Below are 14,200 nucleotides of genomic sequence, written 5' to 3'. Positions count from 1 at the left end.
AAATTAAAAGCAAAGGCTCCTTACAGACCAAGTCATTTGGAGGGTGCGGGACTTCATTCTGGAACATGCTTTTTGCTCACAATAGTCCAATATTATTCTTATTAGTACCATAAACACGCACACATGGAAATCCAAGATCATAAAATATTTTTTCTCTAAATTTCTTACGTCTCTCTCTCTCTTTTTTCACCTGAGAACGGCACCTACAGTTTCCTTTAAAAAGCAAAACCAAAACCAAAAATATACGTCTAATCTCACCAGCTGCTGGTATATCACGTTCTTCAAGGGATTGTCTAAGATACAACACTGTCCTAACTTAAGACAGAGCAGGAAGCAAAAGAAAAGCAAACGAAAAACAAAGCAAGAAGAGACCAACCAAAAAAAAAAAAAGCAAATTGGACTAGTTCAGCGCTTTAGTACAAATTTGGCACTTGCTCAAAGACTCAGTATGGTGTGCAACTGATGAAGAGAAGTCCTCTCTTGAAAGGAAATAATTGCTTGTTGGGGTTAACAGAAACAGACTCCCCACTTCCTTCCTTGCCAGCCACGCGCACAGGCACACACGCACACACACACGCACACACACTTCTGACCCAGATTTGCCAGGGAGGAGGAGGAGGAGGAGGAGGAGACAGAGGGGGTCAAAGGAATTTTATCTTTTTTCTTTCCTGTCAGGTGCATTACCAAAAAAAAAAAAAATTATTTCTCTTTAAACTGTAGCACAAAACAACAAAACACATTCACAAGCCACTTGTTGGCACTGTGTACCTGAGTGAGACAGGTGCATTACCAAAAAAAAAAAAAATTATTTCTCTTTAAACTGTAGCAAACAACAAAACACATTCACAAGCCACTTGTTGGCATGTACCTGAGAGAACATTGTAGAACACCCAGCCATAAAGTTTATTTGAAAAAAAAATAATAATAATAAAAGGTCGACGGGTAAGACTTCAGTGCTTGGGTATAGCAGCTGAATTACTGGCATTATTTTACCCATAGCTTATATCATTCTGTTGTTGTTGTCATCGTTGTCTTTGTTTCCTTTCTTCTGAGCCTTTTTTCTTCTGATGCAGGCTGATGTCTATTAGTCAGCTGATGTCCCAACTAGTTAAGACTAACAGTTAAAGTAACAGTCAGTGTATGAGAAAGTTAATGTGCTTGGCCACTGGCAAGGATAAACCAGATGGGGCTTTATTTATTTTTACTTTTCTCCTCGAAGTCCTGTAGGTCACGAGATATTTGGACCCTGATCAGTTGGCTTGCCCCGCAATGTGATTTTCACTGTCACTGCCATAGTCCGCATCGGGGTCATCCTCTTCCTCATCGTATTCATCGTAGATTTCTCCATTGACGTCATCGGTCTGCATCTCTTCCTTGATATGAGGCTCCTCGCCTTTGATGCCGTAAGTGCTCTGGATGACGGGCATCCCGGGCTCCGGGCTGCTGGACACGCTCGAGTGCTCAGAGGGCAGATGTGGGGAAGGCATTCCTGCCATGGCAATGGCTCCTGGGTAAACTACGCCCGCGGTGGCAATGGGAATCTGTGCTTGTTGCCTGCCGTGGAGAAAAAGTAAAAGGACGTTTGAATACTGGAAGGAGTAAAAGGAGGGCAAGTACAACAGCACTTTGCAAGCCCATAGCATATGCTCTTGGGCATGCAGAGGAAGCTCCTGGATGGCCCACGCAAGACAACCCTTGTATCAATATCCCAGACTCACCAACTGATGCTCTTGAAATGAACATCAAGCCCAAACCAACCTCACTGGATAAGAAAACCCAATCTCTGTAAACATCTGTAGCTGTACCTGAACTACACAGCTTCAGCTTGCTTGCTTGTGATGCAAACTTCTTTACTGGGTAAACTGGGTGTCCCATGAGCTGCCAGCCAAAAATAAACATCCTTTCAATTGCGGTCCAACTTAAAAAACATGTATTTTGAAAATCTTCCTTTTAAATAATCCAAGCTGCTGGCAGGACTAGACATAAAAGTAACACATTGCCAAGAGGAGAGACACAGTGACGGAGAGGTAGTTTGCAGAGGAATGGGGAGGTGCTGTAGGAAAGTACCAGTGGATGAGAAGAAAGCAAGGCAGGTCTCTCCAAAGAGGCAATGTTTACTCCACATTCACTCAGAGAACTGGCCATTATTAGGGAGAGGAACAGTGGGCCTTCTGGGGCCAACATGGGTTTATAGGATGATCACTAAGGGCCTCCCACTGGAAGGTGATAGTTTCCGCAGTGAGCGGCACTTGTGAAAAGCAGAACCTTTGAAGGAAGGTGGATAAAATTGGGAAAAGGCAGACTTAAAACAGAAGCATGCATTATTTAAAAATAAATAAAAAGCAAGCAAGCAACATGAGCATTTGAGAAAATCCTCTACAGGATGCCTTTATACGGCGTCTAAGCCTTGGAAACCTGTCTGCAGTAATGAAAGAAGAATTATTCCAGGCCATAGAAATTCCCTTTGCATCAAGAACACTAGCTGTGTTATACCAGTGTTTGTTTCCCTGAGAAGCTTCAGGGTCCCAACAAGCCTAGAGGTTTAAAATTCATGCTCCTTTTGTTTCCTTGCTGCATGAAGTAATTCCATTGCAGTAATACTCTTCAGTACATGCTGCACATTGTAATGTCATCAGCGGTGTGTCCATCTGCACTGAAAAGCCTTGCCACAGGAGACAGGGCAGAGTCTCTTGAGATGAACATTCTTAATTAAGAATGAAACCCTCCCCTGTTCCCCTGCCTGCCTGTGCCCTGGCTGTACAGTAAGCCTTGCACAGTACAGTGATCCTGAAAGACTTTCCTCTGCCAAACAGCTTTACATTTGTTTGGAATTGCTTGCTGCATTTTCAGATACTTCCTGCCTGCCATTTGAGTGAGGCCTCCCTCCGTACAGTCCTTATTTCGTGTTTCTGAAACAAGTAGAAGTTGTGTCAGCTGAAGATATAGCTCTTGAAGTAGGGAGCGGATCTAATTTGCATTTTATTCTTAATTCAATAGGAAGGCTTTGTTTTCTGGAGTCAGCATTTCTGTAACAAGATTCAGCACACTTAAATTGCTTTTAATATTTAACAATAGGGACACTTTGCACTTAAATGGTGCTTTTCAGAGTGCTTTTCAAATATTAAATAATTTAAGAATAGTATTTTTCCACTTCTAGAGGATGTCCACTCCAGAGGATCTCAAAGCAGTCCTCAGATACTAATGTATTAGGGCTCTCAGCAGTACAGTGAGGTGAGCTTACCCTACCACCATTACAGATGAGGACACTGAGACATAGAAGAATTAAGTACAAGAGTTGCAAAGAATGCCCAGTCCTTCCCATCGTGATGCCTTCAGACAGGCTTTCAGCATGTCCCAGCAGCTGGCACAGCCACAACTCTTGTAAACCCAATCACTTCTTTTGGTGCCCAGGCAGGAGCTGGACTGGTGTCTAGAAGTTTAGCCCTAAATGACCTGTACTGGGTGATGCAGCAGATGGGCAACTAAAACCAGGAATGCAACTGTCGTGCCGTGACCGCCAGCATCAAACACTGACCCCACTGCAGTCATCGGCCACTTTGTCAGTAACTTCTATAAAGATTTCACCCCAGGTTCTGTGCTCTAATGTCCCAGTGCAAATCATCTCCTGAAATGTCTTGATTTCAATGTCAGCCTTGTTTGGAAAGCTAAATAATATGCAGAATGTTACAAGGTTATTTTTTTTTCCCATGATGAAGCATGCGTGTTAACCAGATAAGCAGTGTTTTGGGGGCTCTGTTGCCACCTATTCTTTTTCCAGAAGGCCCCCCTCCTCTTTTTTTAATCTCTTGATGCCAAATGTTGGCTGACTTCCCTGTGTTTGTTTCACTGCTTACCATTGGGATCACTGGACCTGCCAGCGCCACAGGGTTAAGCAGCTCAAATTTCTCTGCTGAGCGGCTTATTATAACAATGCACACTGTAGCTGTTTAAAACACAGTCTGATGACACTTAACAGTTGCTGGACAGATATCCTCTCCTTTATTGCTACTTCTAGCCGTTAACTAGAGAGATGCGCAACTCAGTTAATATTAAAATGATTCCAATTTCAGACGAAACAGAACACAAATTCCATTATTTGAGGGTCGTTCTTGTTGCTGGTTTTGCTTTTTTTAAGACCACCATGTAGCTTTTAATTTTCTGAAGTGAATACAGAAATACTGCAGAATATTTGATTACTTCCGATTCTTTTGATCTGCTGCAACCAAAACCAAGGAGTCTTTGCAGAAGGAAAATACATGCTAGTTTTCTAGGCAGATTTTAATCTAACCATATCAAGCTGATCTATTAGCTGTTTATCAGAACCAGTCTTCTTGAAATTTATGCTCAACACAAAGCATTTAGCTTACTGTACTGGAAGACACTCCCTAGTATGACAAATGCCCTCACGATGAACAATGCAGACAACTTCACGCCTGGTATGAATTAACTGAGTCAAGTCCATATTCCAGCTCAAGTTCAGTATGTTCAGCAGTCCTTTTGCAGACCACTTGCCACAGATCATACTGAATGCAAACTTGTATTTTTGGCTTTTGGATCAAGAGGCACTACCATAGATTCATTCAGATATAGTCTCTGAGGCCTCAAAATAAAGTAATACTTATAAGGCTTTATTAGAAGACTTACGTTTCATTGGAAAATCTTAAGCTTTTCTTTTTTTCTTTTGCACGATCAGAGTGGAAATGAGACAGTTGGCCGAAGCCGTAAGATGAGTATATAGCAGAGCCAACAAAAAAATCCCTAACTGCCTAACTTCCTCCTGGAACACATAGAAAGTGTTTTAAAGTATAAGCTTCATATTCTGTTAGCAATATATAATGTTCTTGCCAATAAAATATAATATTTACCACACTGAATTAAGAATTCTCCCTGAAATTTTTTTTTGCTGAAACGAGCAGTAGTTTTTAAAGGTCCCATACCCAACATTAAAATACTGCCTCATCTCCTGGCGTCTGTTGCGCATGATAGCCTTGTACTCGCCAATGCGTAATTTTTTGCCATCTACAAGGCAGGTACGCTTCGGCCTTGGCTTGTATTTGTAGTCTGGGTATTTCTCCAGGTGCTGTTTGCTGAGTCGGGCCTGCTCCTCATAGTATGGCTGCTTCTCTAGGTTTGTCATAGCTTTCCAGCGAGATCCTGTCACAAAAAAAAAAAGGCATGAGAAATGAGATTCTACTCACCCACAAACACTGAAAGGCAGAGAAACAAGTAGGTCACCCAGAACAAGATACCTACGGTCATATTGCTTTGGGCTGGGAATCTGTCAGAGCTTCTAGACAGGGGTCAGGTCTTGTTTGTATTTGATTGGTAAACCTCTTGGGTATGGCCAAGAGGCAGAGAGAGATGATACTGGAAGTTTGGACTCAGTATTTTACTGAAAGTTATCTACTTTATAATGTCTTTCAGGTGGGAAGTAAAACCATCATCCTGATAATGAGCAATCCCTGACACTTTGTTTTAGAAAACAAGACAGTGTATTTTAGTGGAATGGCCAAAGACCCCTTAGATACACAGGGTCTGCTCTGCTACGTTCCCCCCACTTTCCTTTGGTCATGGGCCTGTTTTCACCTCCCGTTCTAGACAAGGCACCACTCCCATGTGCTGCGATCTAGTCGCTATGCCTTGATCCACGGCTGGATCAAGGCATAAATGCTGGATATGCACATGTCTACAGCTTAGTCTTTCATGACAAATGCCGTATCTTTCTAGCTTCCAGGTTTGTGAGAAGCAGAATATGAACTGATCATAAATGCTATGTTGCTGGGTATAGGAGCCTGCAAAGACCCTGAAGCAATGCCTCTAAAAGCTATAAACTATCCCGTAGTCTCAGTGGGGTTTTTAACTCCAAGACCAAGTCCTGGTGAACACTGCCAGCTCCAACGTAAAGAATTTAGTATGTGTCATGAAGGGAAGAGCACTGGGATACTGGCACACCTTTCCATGGAGCCACACTATGGCTTCACTGCTGGCAGCCTTGTTTCTGACACTCTGCCTATGTTAGTGTGGATATTTGAGCTAGGGAAATAATGAAGACTTTATAATTGTTTTCAAATACCTCCTGAAATTTATAAACTAGTATTTCTTAAAGGACATAATATGGAAGCAGGAAGTAAAATTTCTGAATCAGTTATCCTATTTTATTTTTCCATGAACTACAGAAGTGCTTGAGGGTAAGATACATTTCAAATAACAGGAATGGTCCAAGCTATGAAACATGTGGCCTAGAAGGAAAACTTTATCGGAAAATAGTCAATTTTCCCATTGGAAAAAAAGGTTGAATAGTTTCTCAATTTAATGGGTTCATAATGTCATATGTCATACTTGACTTCCTCTTGTTCTTCATTTTTTATGGTTACTCATACCGTACTTAGCTCATGCTATTACTCAGGCTGGTCTTAGCTCAACGTGCCCCTAAGACTCGCAATATAGAGAGCACAGTTATCCCTTCCCAGGAAAGAAAACAGTTTGGTTCCCTCTAGAAAGGCCCCTTCTGGTTATTGACACCATTTTCTCCATTGCTCTTTGAATCTTTATTCCAAGCTGCAGTTTGGGCTTCTGGAGCGAAGGGCTAACAGGCTGCTACAGCCTGCCCTCACACCTAGAGATAACCGATTCGTAAATAATGATGTCTTTGTTCTGAAGAGGAGCAACGGACATTCCTTTCTTAGCAAACATTACTTTGGAGTCAAAGCCATCATTTTTCATGATGTTTACAATACGTAACATGCAGAGATCCTCCAGCAAGTTCTGGAATGGGAAACAGTTTAATTACATTGTTATTAGCTTAGGCGCAGCACCACATTAGCATGACTAGACGGTTTCTAGGATTTGGACTAAAACACCTGCATGGCACTTCATATGTCAAACAGAGGTAGTGTCTGTGCACGGGGATCTGTGGCAGGGCTCTGTGCTACACAGGGCAGCAAACCTCTGCGGCCAGAATCCTGGTCAGCAGCTTTGTCTGCTGCAGAGAAATTATTCCAAGCTTTTTCTGGCAAAGAGAATGACTAGAGAAAGTGACACCAACTTTCCACACGTAGTACCTCCTAGATTTTGGGCTAAATGACACAGTGATAAACATGTGGAGACTCCAAACCACTTAACACCTATTAACGCTGCGTAAGATGGAAACATAGATAGGGTCTGCGTTGAACGATGTTAAGAATTCAGGGTAAAGCGTATGAGCTCTACTGGAAGATGCCCAGATGTAGTCTACTTTCAAATTCTACCTCGTAGACACTGGCATGCTGGCGTTTTAGCATATGAAGAAAATCGTAAAAGTTAGTCTAAATCTAGAGTCCTCTAATCACAGACCTGCTGTAGTCCCAGCGGCTTAGAAAAACAGCCCCAGCCCCATTGCCTGCTGATGAATCAGGTTTTATTCGTGAATAATAAAGTTTAAAACCTCAGTCTTTAAACAAATCTTGACGTTTGCTTTACATGCTGTGAGGGGACCTGCAATGTAGGAACTCAGATATATTTTGAGACAGATGGACAGACAGAAAGGTAGAAATTAAAATCAGTTGTTGCAAAATTGCCACGAAAATGTTCTATCCCAGCACAATTCCTCTTTTGCTGTGCTAGCTCACTTGCTGCAATCCTACAGTCAGATCTGGGCAGGCAGATTCCTACCCCCTCATGTGAAAAGATCTGTAAATAGTGGGTGAAGTTAGGCAAACACATAAGTCTTTGCAGGATCAGGGCCATAAAAACTGAAATTTTGATGCATAATATTTATACATACAGTTACACATACAATATTTATACATAAATGTCATTCGTTATGTTTTTCCTTCCTAAGCTGCAAACTCAATACAACAAAAATCCTGGCAGTCTCACCTCTCTTCCTAGCAAATTTTTAATAGCTGCCTTCTGCAGTGATACCTCCTCTTACTATGACTTTACCATTTTTACAAAATATACTAAATATAATTTACTAGTATGTCTTGAAGTATCATAAATAATTAAACAAACAATGCTGTCAAAATAAACTTTGAAAAAGGGCACATTTTCTGATGATAAACCCTTGGGTTTTATGTTTTATCATTTTCACTTATTTTCTTAGCAATATACAAAATCCAGCTAGCTCTCTGATTGGTCTTAATCTGAAATTTTGAAAGTTTGAAGAATATGTAACTCTGATCTATGAATTTGCACCCACAGGCAAGCTAAGCTATGAATGAGTATCGTCAATCAACATACTAAAACTGGTTAAAAATACCTTGTGTTTAGACAAAGTATATTTGTAATAGCTGTATCTGCCATTGTTTTACGTGTCTATAAACACACGCAGGCAGGCATGGGTACCTATGCACAGTGCCAAGCCCAAGCCCAAACAAGGTGTGATTGAAGAATCTTGAAAAATCTTTCTTTTTAAGGGAAGATTTACATTCTTGGGTGAGCTTTCTGCTCACCATCTGTGTTAGAAAGCTTTGAGCGGGTCAAGTATGCAAGGCTTTTCTCCCTGACTATGAAAACAAGAACCCGTTCCCTCCCTGGATGCATACATACTGACAAGCAGGATTCTCGCACAATTCTCCCTGATCTGGTGGCTGAGGTACTTAGAAAATAAATGAGAAAACTGTAAGACTTTGCAGCACCAAACATGGCTCCTACCCCCAAAGTGAGCTAGGGCAGTTAGAGCTGTGCCCACACGATGACTGTGAAGACGGCTGTAGAGGGCCAGCTGTTTGAGTCCAGGGCAGAAGAAAAATGCCCCCATGCGTGCCCCGGCACTTGTGCTTGGGCGCACACGCGTATGCACTAGGTGGGGTTAGGAGCTCTGCTTACCGCTGTTTTTAAGCCAAGTTTCTCTGACAAGAATTTTCAGCTGTTTGTAATACTGCCTAACTTTTAGTCCACTGGACTGACATTTTTCAGTCTGAGTATCTGAATCAGGCTGATTTTAGGCTTAAAAAATACCCTCACATACACAAACACTTGTATGATGTATAGGTATGTGTATAGGTTTGTATTCACACACTTACACATCCACGGGAGAACTTCTGAAGGTAGTATCTAACTTCATCTTTTCCTAATCTCTTTATGTAGATTTCTCAGTGAAATTAATTAAAATATTTACAAAAATATCTGAACAATGCATTATTAAATTGATAGGGTCCAGCAGACCCATTTTAGCACTTTTTTAACAATTTTCTAAAAAAAAATCTTTATCCACAAGTTTAAGTTGCAATGAACAGATGGATGACAAACGTATGCACAGATGAATTTAGTGACAAATCCATGTATCTAATTTTTATGCTCAAAACATAATACCACAGTGTCAAACATAATCCCTAGAGAATTCTAGTGCTGAGAAGGGCACCTCCTCTCATTTTACTATAAAAGTGACCCTCGATCGGTAACAACTCCATCTAAGCTACTCCATGACAACGAGCTCTCTGACCTCAATGTGTAGCAGTGCTGCTAAAAAAATGGTAAGGAAGAATTGTGGCTTTCTAATAAAGAGACCCTAATACCTGGCTGAACTGTAAGCTTCTAGCTGCTCACCCTACCTCAGTTAACAGAGAGCTCCCTGCTGACTTCAAAAGACTGGCCTTTTGCAATTGAGGGAAGACCTTTCTAACGTTTCTGTCAAGAAAGAAGACGTCAGGACATCCCTCTCCATTGCATAGGTGGAATAAAAAAATTAAATGTGATGCTGGAAAGAAATAGAAACATCATCTCTTACTGCTTCAGACCTTGCTTTTCCCCATATCTGGCAGCAAAACAGAAAGAGTTTGGAGTCAGCTATACTGTCTGTCACCTCAACAGGATCTGTAATGAATTTGCACATTTTACTCCAACTACTGTATATCTAATCAGAAAAAGATGTCCCCATATCTCCCTGATCTAGCGCCAAATAGTAAAAGGTGATTCCTTATGTTAACAATTTCAGCAGAATGGCTTATTAAAACCAGATTTTAGGGTATTATAAAATGCTTAGAAGCCCTTTAAAATGTCAACCAGGACCCCAGAGACTGCGTAAAATGTCAGCCCAGCTCAAGCGCCTGTTTTAAGCAGAATGAATTAGCAGCGTGCTGTCGGAGGTTGTTATCCAAAACAATCAGTTAAGAGGGAAAACATCAAGCTCTCTTTGTACTTTCTATATGAAAAGGGCCATTCAGAATGATCTTGTAGATTTCTGAAGCTGATTATTTAAAAACAGGTTTAACCAGGTCTACTCTCAATTTAGAAACAGACCAAACCTATTACTACCCTGTCCTCAGTCTAATCACATCATACACCTCTGACCAGTATAATCCCTTTTAACCAGTAGAAGGTTATTTTACCATCAACATAGCCAATTTAGCCTTCTAATCCTGTTCCCGTAACTAATCTAATCATCTTGTACCACCCTTTTAATCATGGGTTAATACCGTCACAACTGCCATCCATGGCCAATACATTCTGCCTCTCCGACCAATTATGTCTCATTTCCACTTGCCTCCTGCTAACTTTTCATAACACCACTTTAATCGAGCTAAACTTCAAACCTCTGACCAGTCTAAACTCAGCATATTTACCAGCCCTACAGCTGGTTAATGCTGCCATTACATTCGTGCTACATCTCTCGAGTTGTCTGCAAAACCAATGAGACCTGCAGCCCAGGTAAACATGTTCCCTGCTTAAGCTTTTACCCACTGCCCTGAGGGACGCTTAGGTCCTGTAACACAGCCTTTATCAGTAAAAATGCAACAACTCCATTTTGGTATCAGATATTTTTTTTTCTGCAGAACAGTAATTCATTGGCCTCAGAGATGCTCATTATTCACCTCTGTATCATTCAGCGTGTCACAGAGGAGTAACTTAGGACAGAATGTGGTCCTGGGAATTTGAGCAAGTAGTGAAAAGTTGGAAGACTATGACATGAAATTCAGAAGATTATGTTCATGACAAATATTGCTTGGAATATGAAAAGTAGAGGATATGGAAATTAGTTCTGATGTTTCTTATTTTGATTTCAGGATTCTTTTCAGAATATTTAGAATAAAAGCAGCTTGTGATAGAGATCATGTACTAAAGGGAAATTTAATATAACAGGAACATAATAAAAATCCTTTAAAACTATCAGTGTATAAAATAAAAGGATGTATTTTAAGATCTTTTCCCTATGGCCATTGATTTGAACAGAAAGTGCTATGGCACAAATCAAATACTGTGGTGTGCTACCCCATAGAATCTAGTTAGATGAAATATGTGGGCAAATAACCGATAGCAGTTGTTTTGTGCTTGTTCAACAGCCTAATGAAATGAACTGGTTTTGTCTATTCAGTTCCATGTTTTCACACCAAAACCACCACCACAGTCTCAGTAACTACAAAGACACAAGAACATTTCAGGTTATGGTTAACGTACACTGGGCAGCACGGTGAAAACTCGTATCACTGTTGACCTTGGTGCAGTCATTAAGTAGCAAAATAGATGTTCTAAAGAGTAATTCTGTTGCATCAGGTGCTCAGCTCTATTCAGTCAAAAGTTTTTTGAGTTTTGCTACTGGAAGAACAGTGCTCTATCATTCTTACCTAGTATCTTGCTGATATTGGAGTTGTGCATGTCAGGGAAGGCTTGAAGGATCTTCCTCCGTTCATCTTTAGCCCACACCATGAACGCATTCATTGGGCGCTTGATATGGGGCTCATTGCTACCACGCCCTCTGGATTCCCGATAAATTCTAGACTCTGAAACTCCCGCACTTCCTAAAAAGAAAGAGAAAAACATTCCCAGCTTGTGTTTCATTATGCACCTTCCTCTGCCATCAGTAACCTATGTCAGGTGCTGCACATCCAATGAGTCAGTGTTCACAACAGGTTAATGGTGGGTCTTCTTTTTACTTGAAGCAGTAGGAAATACCATATATTGCATATTGTCTAGTTTTTAGTTATTCTATTGATTCAGTATCACATAGTATAGACTTGATGAAGAACTGCAATTGTTTTTTTCAACACAAAGCATTAAACAGCTTTTCTAAACCATCTTTTACTACTTAATAACGTAAACCCAACACTTATCAATGTAGATTTTCTTTTTACTTTCTTCCTTTCTTGCTTACCAAATGCTGGTCATATTATGTTACCTATCTTTTACCTTTTTTGTGATGAGAAGGGGGTGATATATGGCAACATCAGGCACTTCTTTTTAAGCAATTCTCTAACTAGCAAATGAACATTTACACATCTGCCTGTTTTTGTGCTTACCTCTCCATAACAACATAAGCAATAGCAGAGAAAGAAATTAACATTACGCTTGCTTCATCGAAGTTCCTACAGATGCAGAGCGTGCGTCACCTATGGATGATCAGGTCTATAATTCATGGACTCACTGTGTGATCTCATTTATCCCACATCTATTCGCCTCCTTTATTCCCTTTTACCATCAGAAATACATTCTTGGTCCAGTCTTGAGAAACGCAGTGTACAGAAGAGAAGGCTAAAAATCACCTCCAGACTTAAAACGCCACACGATGAATCATTTTTTCCTGCCTTGTTTCATAGCCACTTATTGCTAACCGCTCTTACTCCTCACAGGCCTCCAAAGCACTTGGATTCTCCTCCAAACCCCGTTGACATGTACACACAAACCTGGAAATAAGGATAAGCCATTTGTACTGACCGTCAGAATCTCCACTCATGTTGAAATCCATCATTGCATGGCTAAACTTCCCGTCTTCACTCTGTTTTACTGCCAGTTGCTGAGTCAGGGTCTCCAGTGTTGTTTTGTCCTATATGGGCAAGACGACGGGATTTGGATCAGGAAAATCGGTCAATATTGTAACTGCAAAGTTCATAGGTAATTTAGAAAGTTCATTGGGAAGCTGGGTAACAATTCATTCACAACTGGAAATAAGGATAAGCCATTTGTACTGACCGTCAGAATCTCCACTCATGTTGAAATCCATCATTGCATGGCTAAACTTCCCGTCTTCACTCTGTTTTACTGCCAGTTGCTGAGTCAGGGTCTCCAGTGTTGTTTTGTCCTATATGGGCAAGACGACGGGATTTGGATCAGGAAAATCGGTCAATATTGTAACTCCAAAGTTCATAGGTAATTTAGAAAGTTCATTGGGAAGCTGGATAACAATTATTCACAACAGTTTACTGAGCCAGGTATTTAAGAATATATATTAATATTTTTTCTGGAAGGGATAGTTGCAGACTCTGTTTTACTGCCAGTTGCTGAGTCAGGGTCTCCAGTGTTGTTTTGTCCTATATGGGCAAGATGACGGGATTTGGATCAGGAAAATCGGTCAATATTGTAACTGCAAAGTTCATAGGTAATTTAGAAAGTTCATTGGGAAGCTGGATAACAATTCATTCACAACAGTTTACTGAGCCAGGTATTTAAGAATATATATTAATATTTTTTCTGGAAGGGATATGGTTGCAGACTTTACGAAGTCCTTTTTAAAGCATGCTTACTAGCTAGTGATGAGCAAACTTCATAGTGTTGAAAAGATTGGTTTAATTAGGCATGATAAAATTGGCTGTACATCTGAAGAATACTTCAACTCTCTATGTCCCCGGGACTGCAAAGCTGGACTGGAAGTTTAGATGATACATGCTCTTTTGCAATGTATTTATTGGTTTACTCTATTTCCAGCCTGCAATCAAAGTGCGGAGATATGGGTGACTTTGCCCTTTTTCTTTTTTAAAAGGCAATATTTTAGGAAGCAGCCCATAGGGAAAAAAACAACCCCTGTAGTTCAAACTTATTCAGGCCTTGGGAAAGGGTCAGCCTGAATTAAGCATGATACTTGGGCAGCAGTTTGTGTTCTTGTCCAGACTGTTTGCCCAACCCTACTAACACCCCGTCTGTCATTCATCTAGTCAGAACTATCTGTGAACCCTGGATTGCAACAGCCTAGTGCGTGCTGCCAATTAATCTGTCAGGCTGCAGCGGTGTCTAAAGACAGTGCCAGAACAACATGCCAGGGCCATCAATTCCAATGTTCTCTTCAAAACACCTCGCTTCCCCCTGAATTGTTCGACTTTACAAATACAAAGGTGTTCCACTTTCCAACTGCTTTTGTTTTCCCAATGAATTTTACTCATAAACGTTCTATCTTCCTGACAATCATATGTTTAAAAATAAATCTTTCAGGAAAGCAATACTAACATTTCAAAACGTTAGGCACTGTGCCTTTTGCAAAGCTAAGAAAATGACATGATACGGAATGATAATA

At 40.6% G+C, this 14,200-nt stretch overlaps 1 protein-coding gene across 1 annotated transcript in view; it reads right to left on the bottom strand.

Moving 5' to 3' along the window:
* Positions 1–879: 879 nt before the first annotated feature.
* The window catches only part of SOX5 (SRY-box 5), a 261,446-nt gene continuing 248,125 nt past the window's right edge, over positions 880–14,200 (bottom strand). Inside the window, exons 11-14 of the mRNA XM_019471987.1 lie at positions 12,886–12,994; positions 11,544–11,717; positions 4,938–5,154; positions 880–1,554 (exon numbers count right to left, since the gene is read on the bottom strand). Coding sequence (XP_019327532.1) covers positions 1,251–1,554; positions 4,938–5,154; positions 11,544–11,717; positions 12,886–12,994 — 804 coding nt within the window. The 3' untranslated portion in view covers positions 880–1,250. The remainder of the gene's footprint in view (positions 1,555–4,937; positions 5,155–11,543; positions 11,718–12,885; positions 12,995–14,200) is intronic.

This window comes from Aptenodytes forsteri, unplaced genomic scaffold, assembly GCF_000699145.1.
Source record: "Aptenodytes forsteri isolate BGI_AS27 unplaced genomic scaffold, ASM69914v1 Scaffold241, whole genome shotgun sequence".
Classification (NCBI taxonomy): domain Eukaryota; kingdom Metazoa; phylum Chordata; class Aves; order Sphenisciformes; family Spheniscidae; genus Aptenodytes; species Aptenodytes forsteri.
Note: the sequence above shows the minus strand (reverse complement) of the source record. Positions and strands in the feature narration are given on the sequence as shown.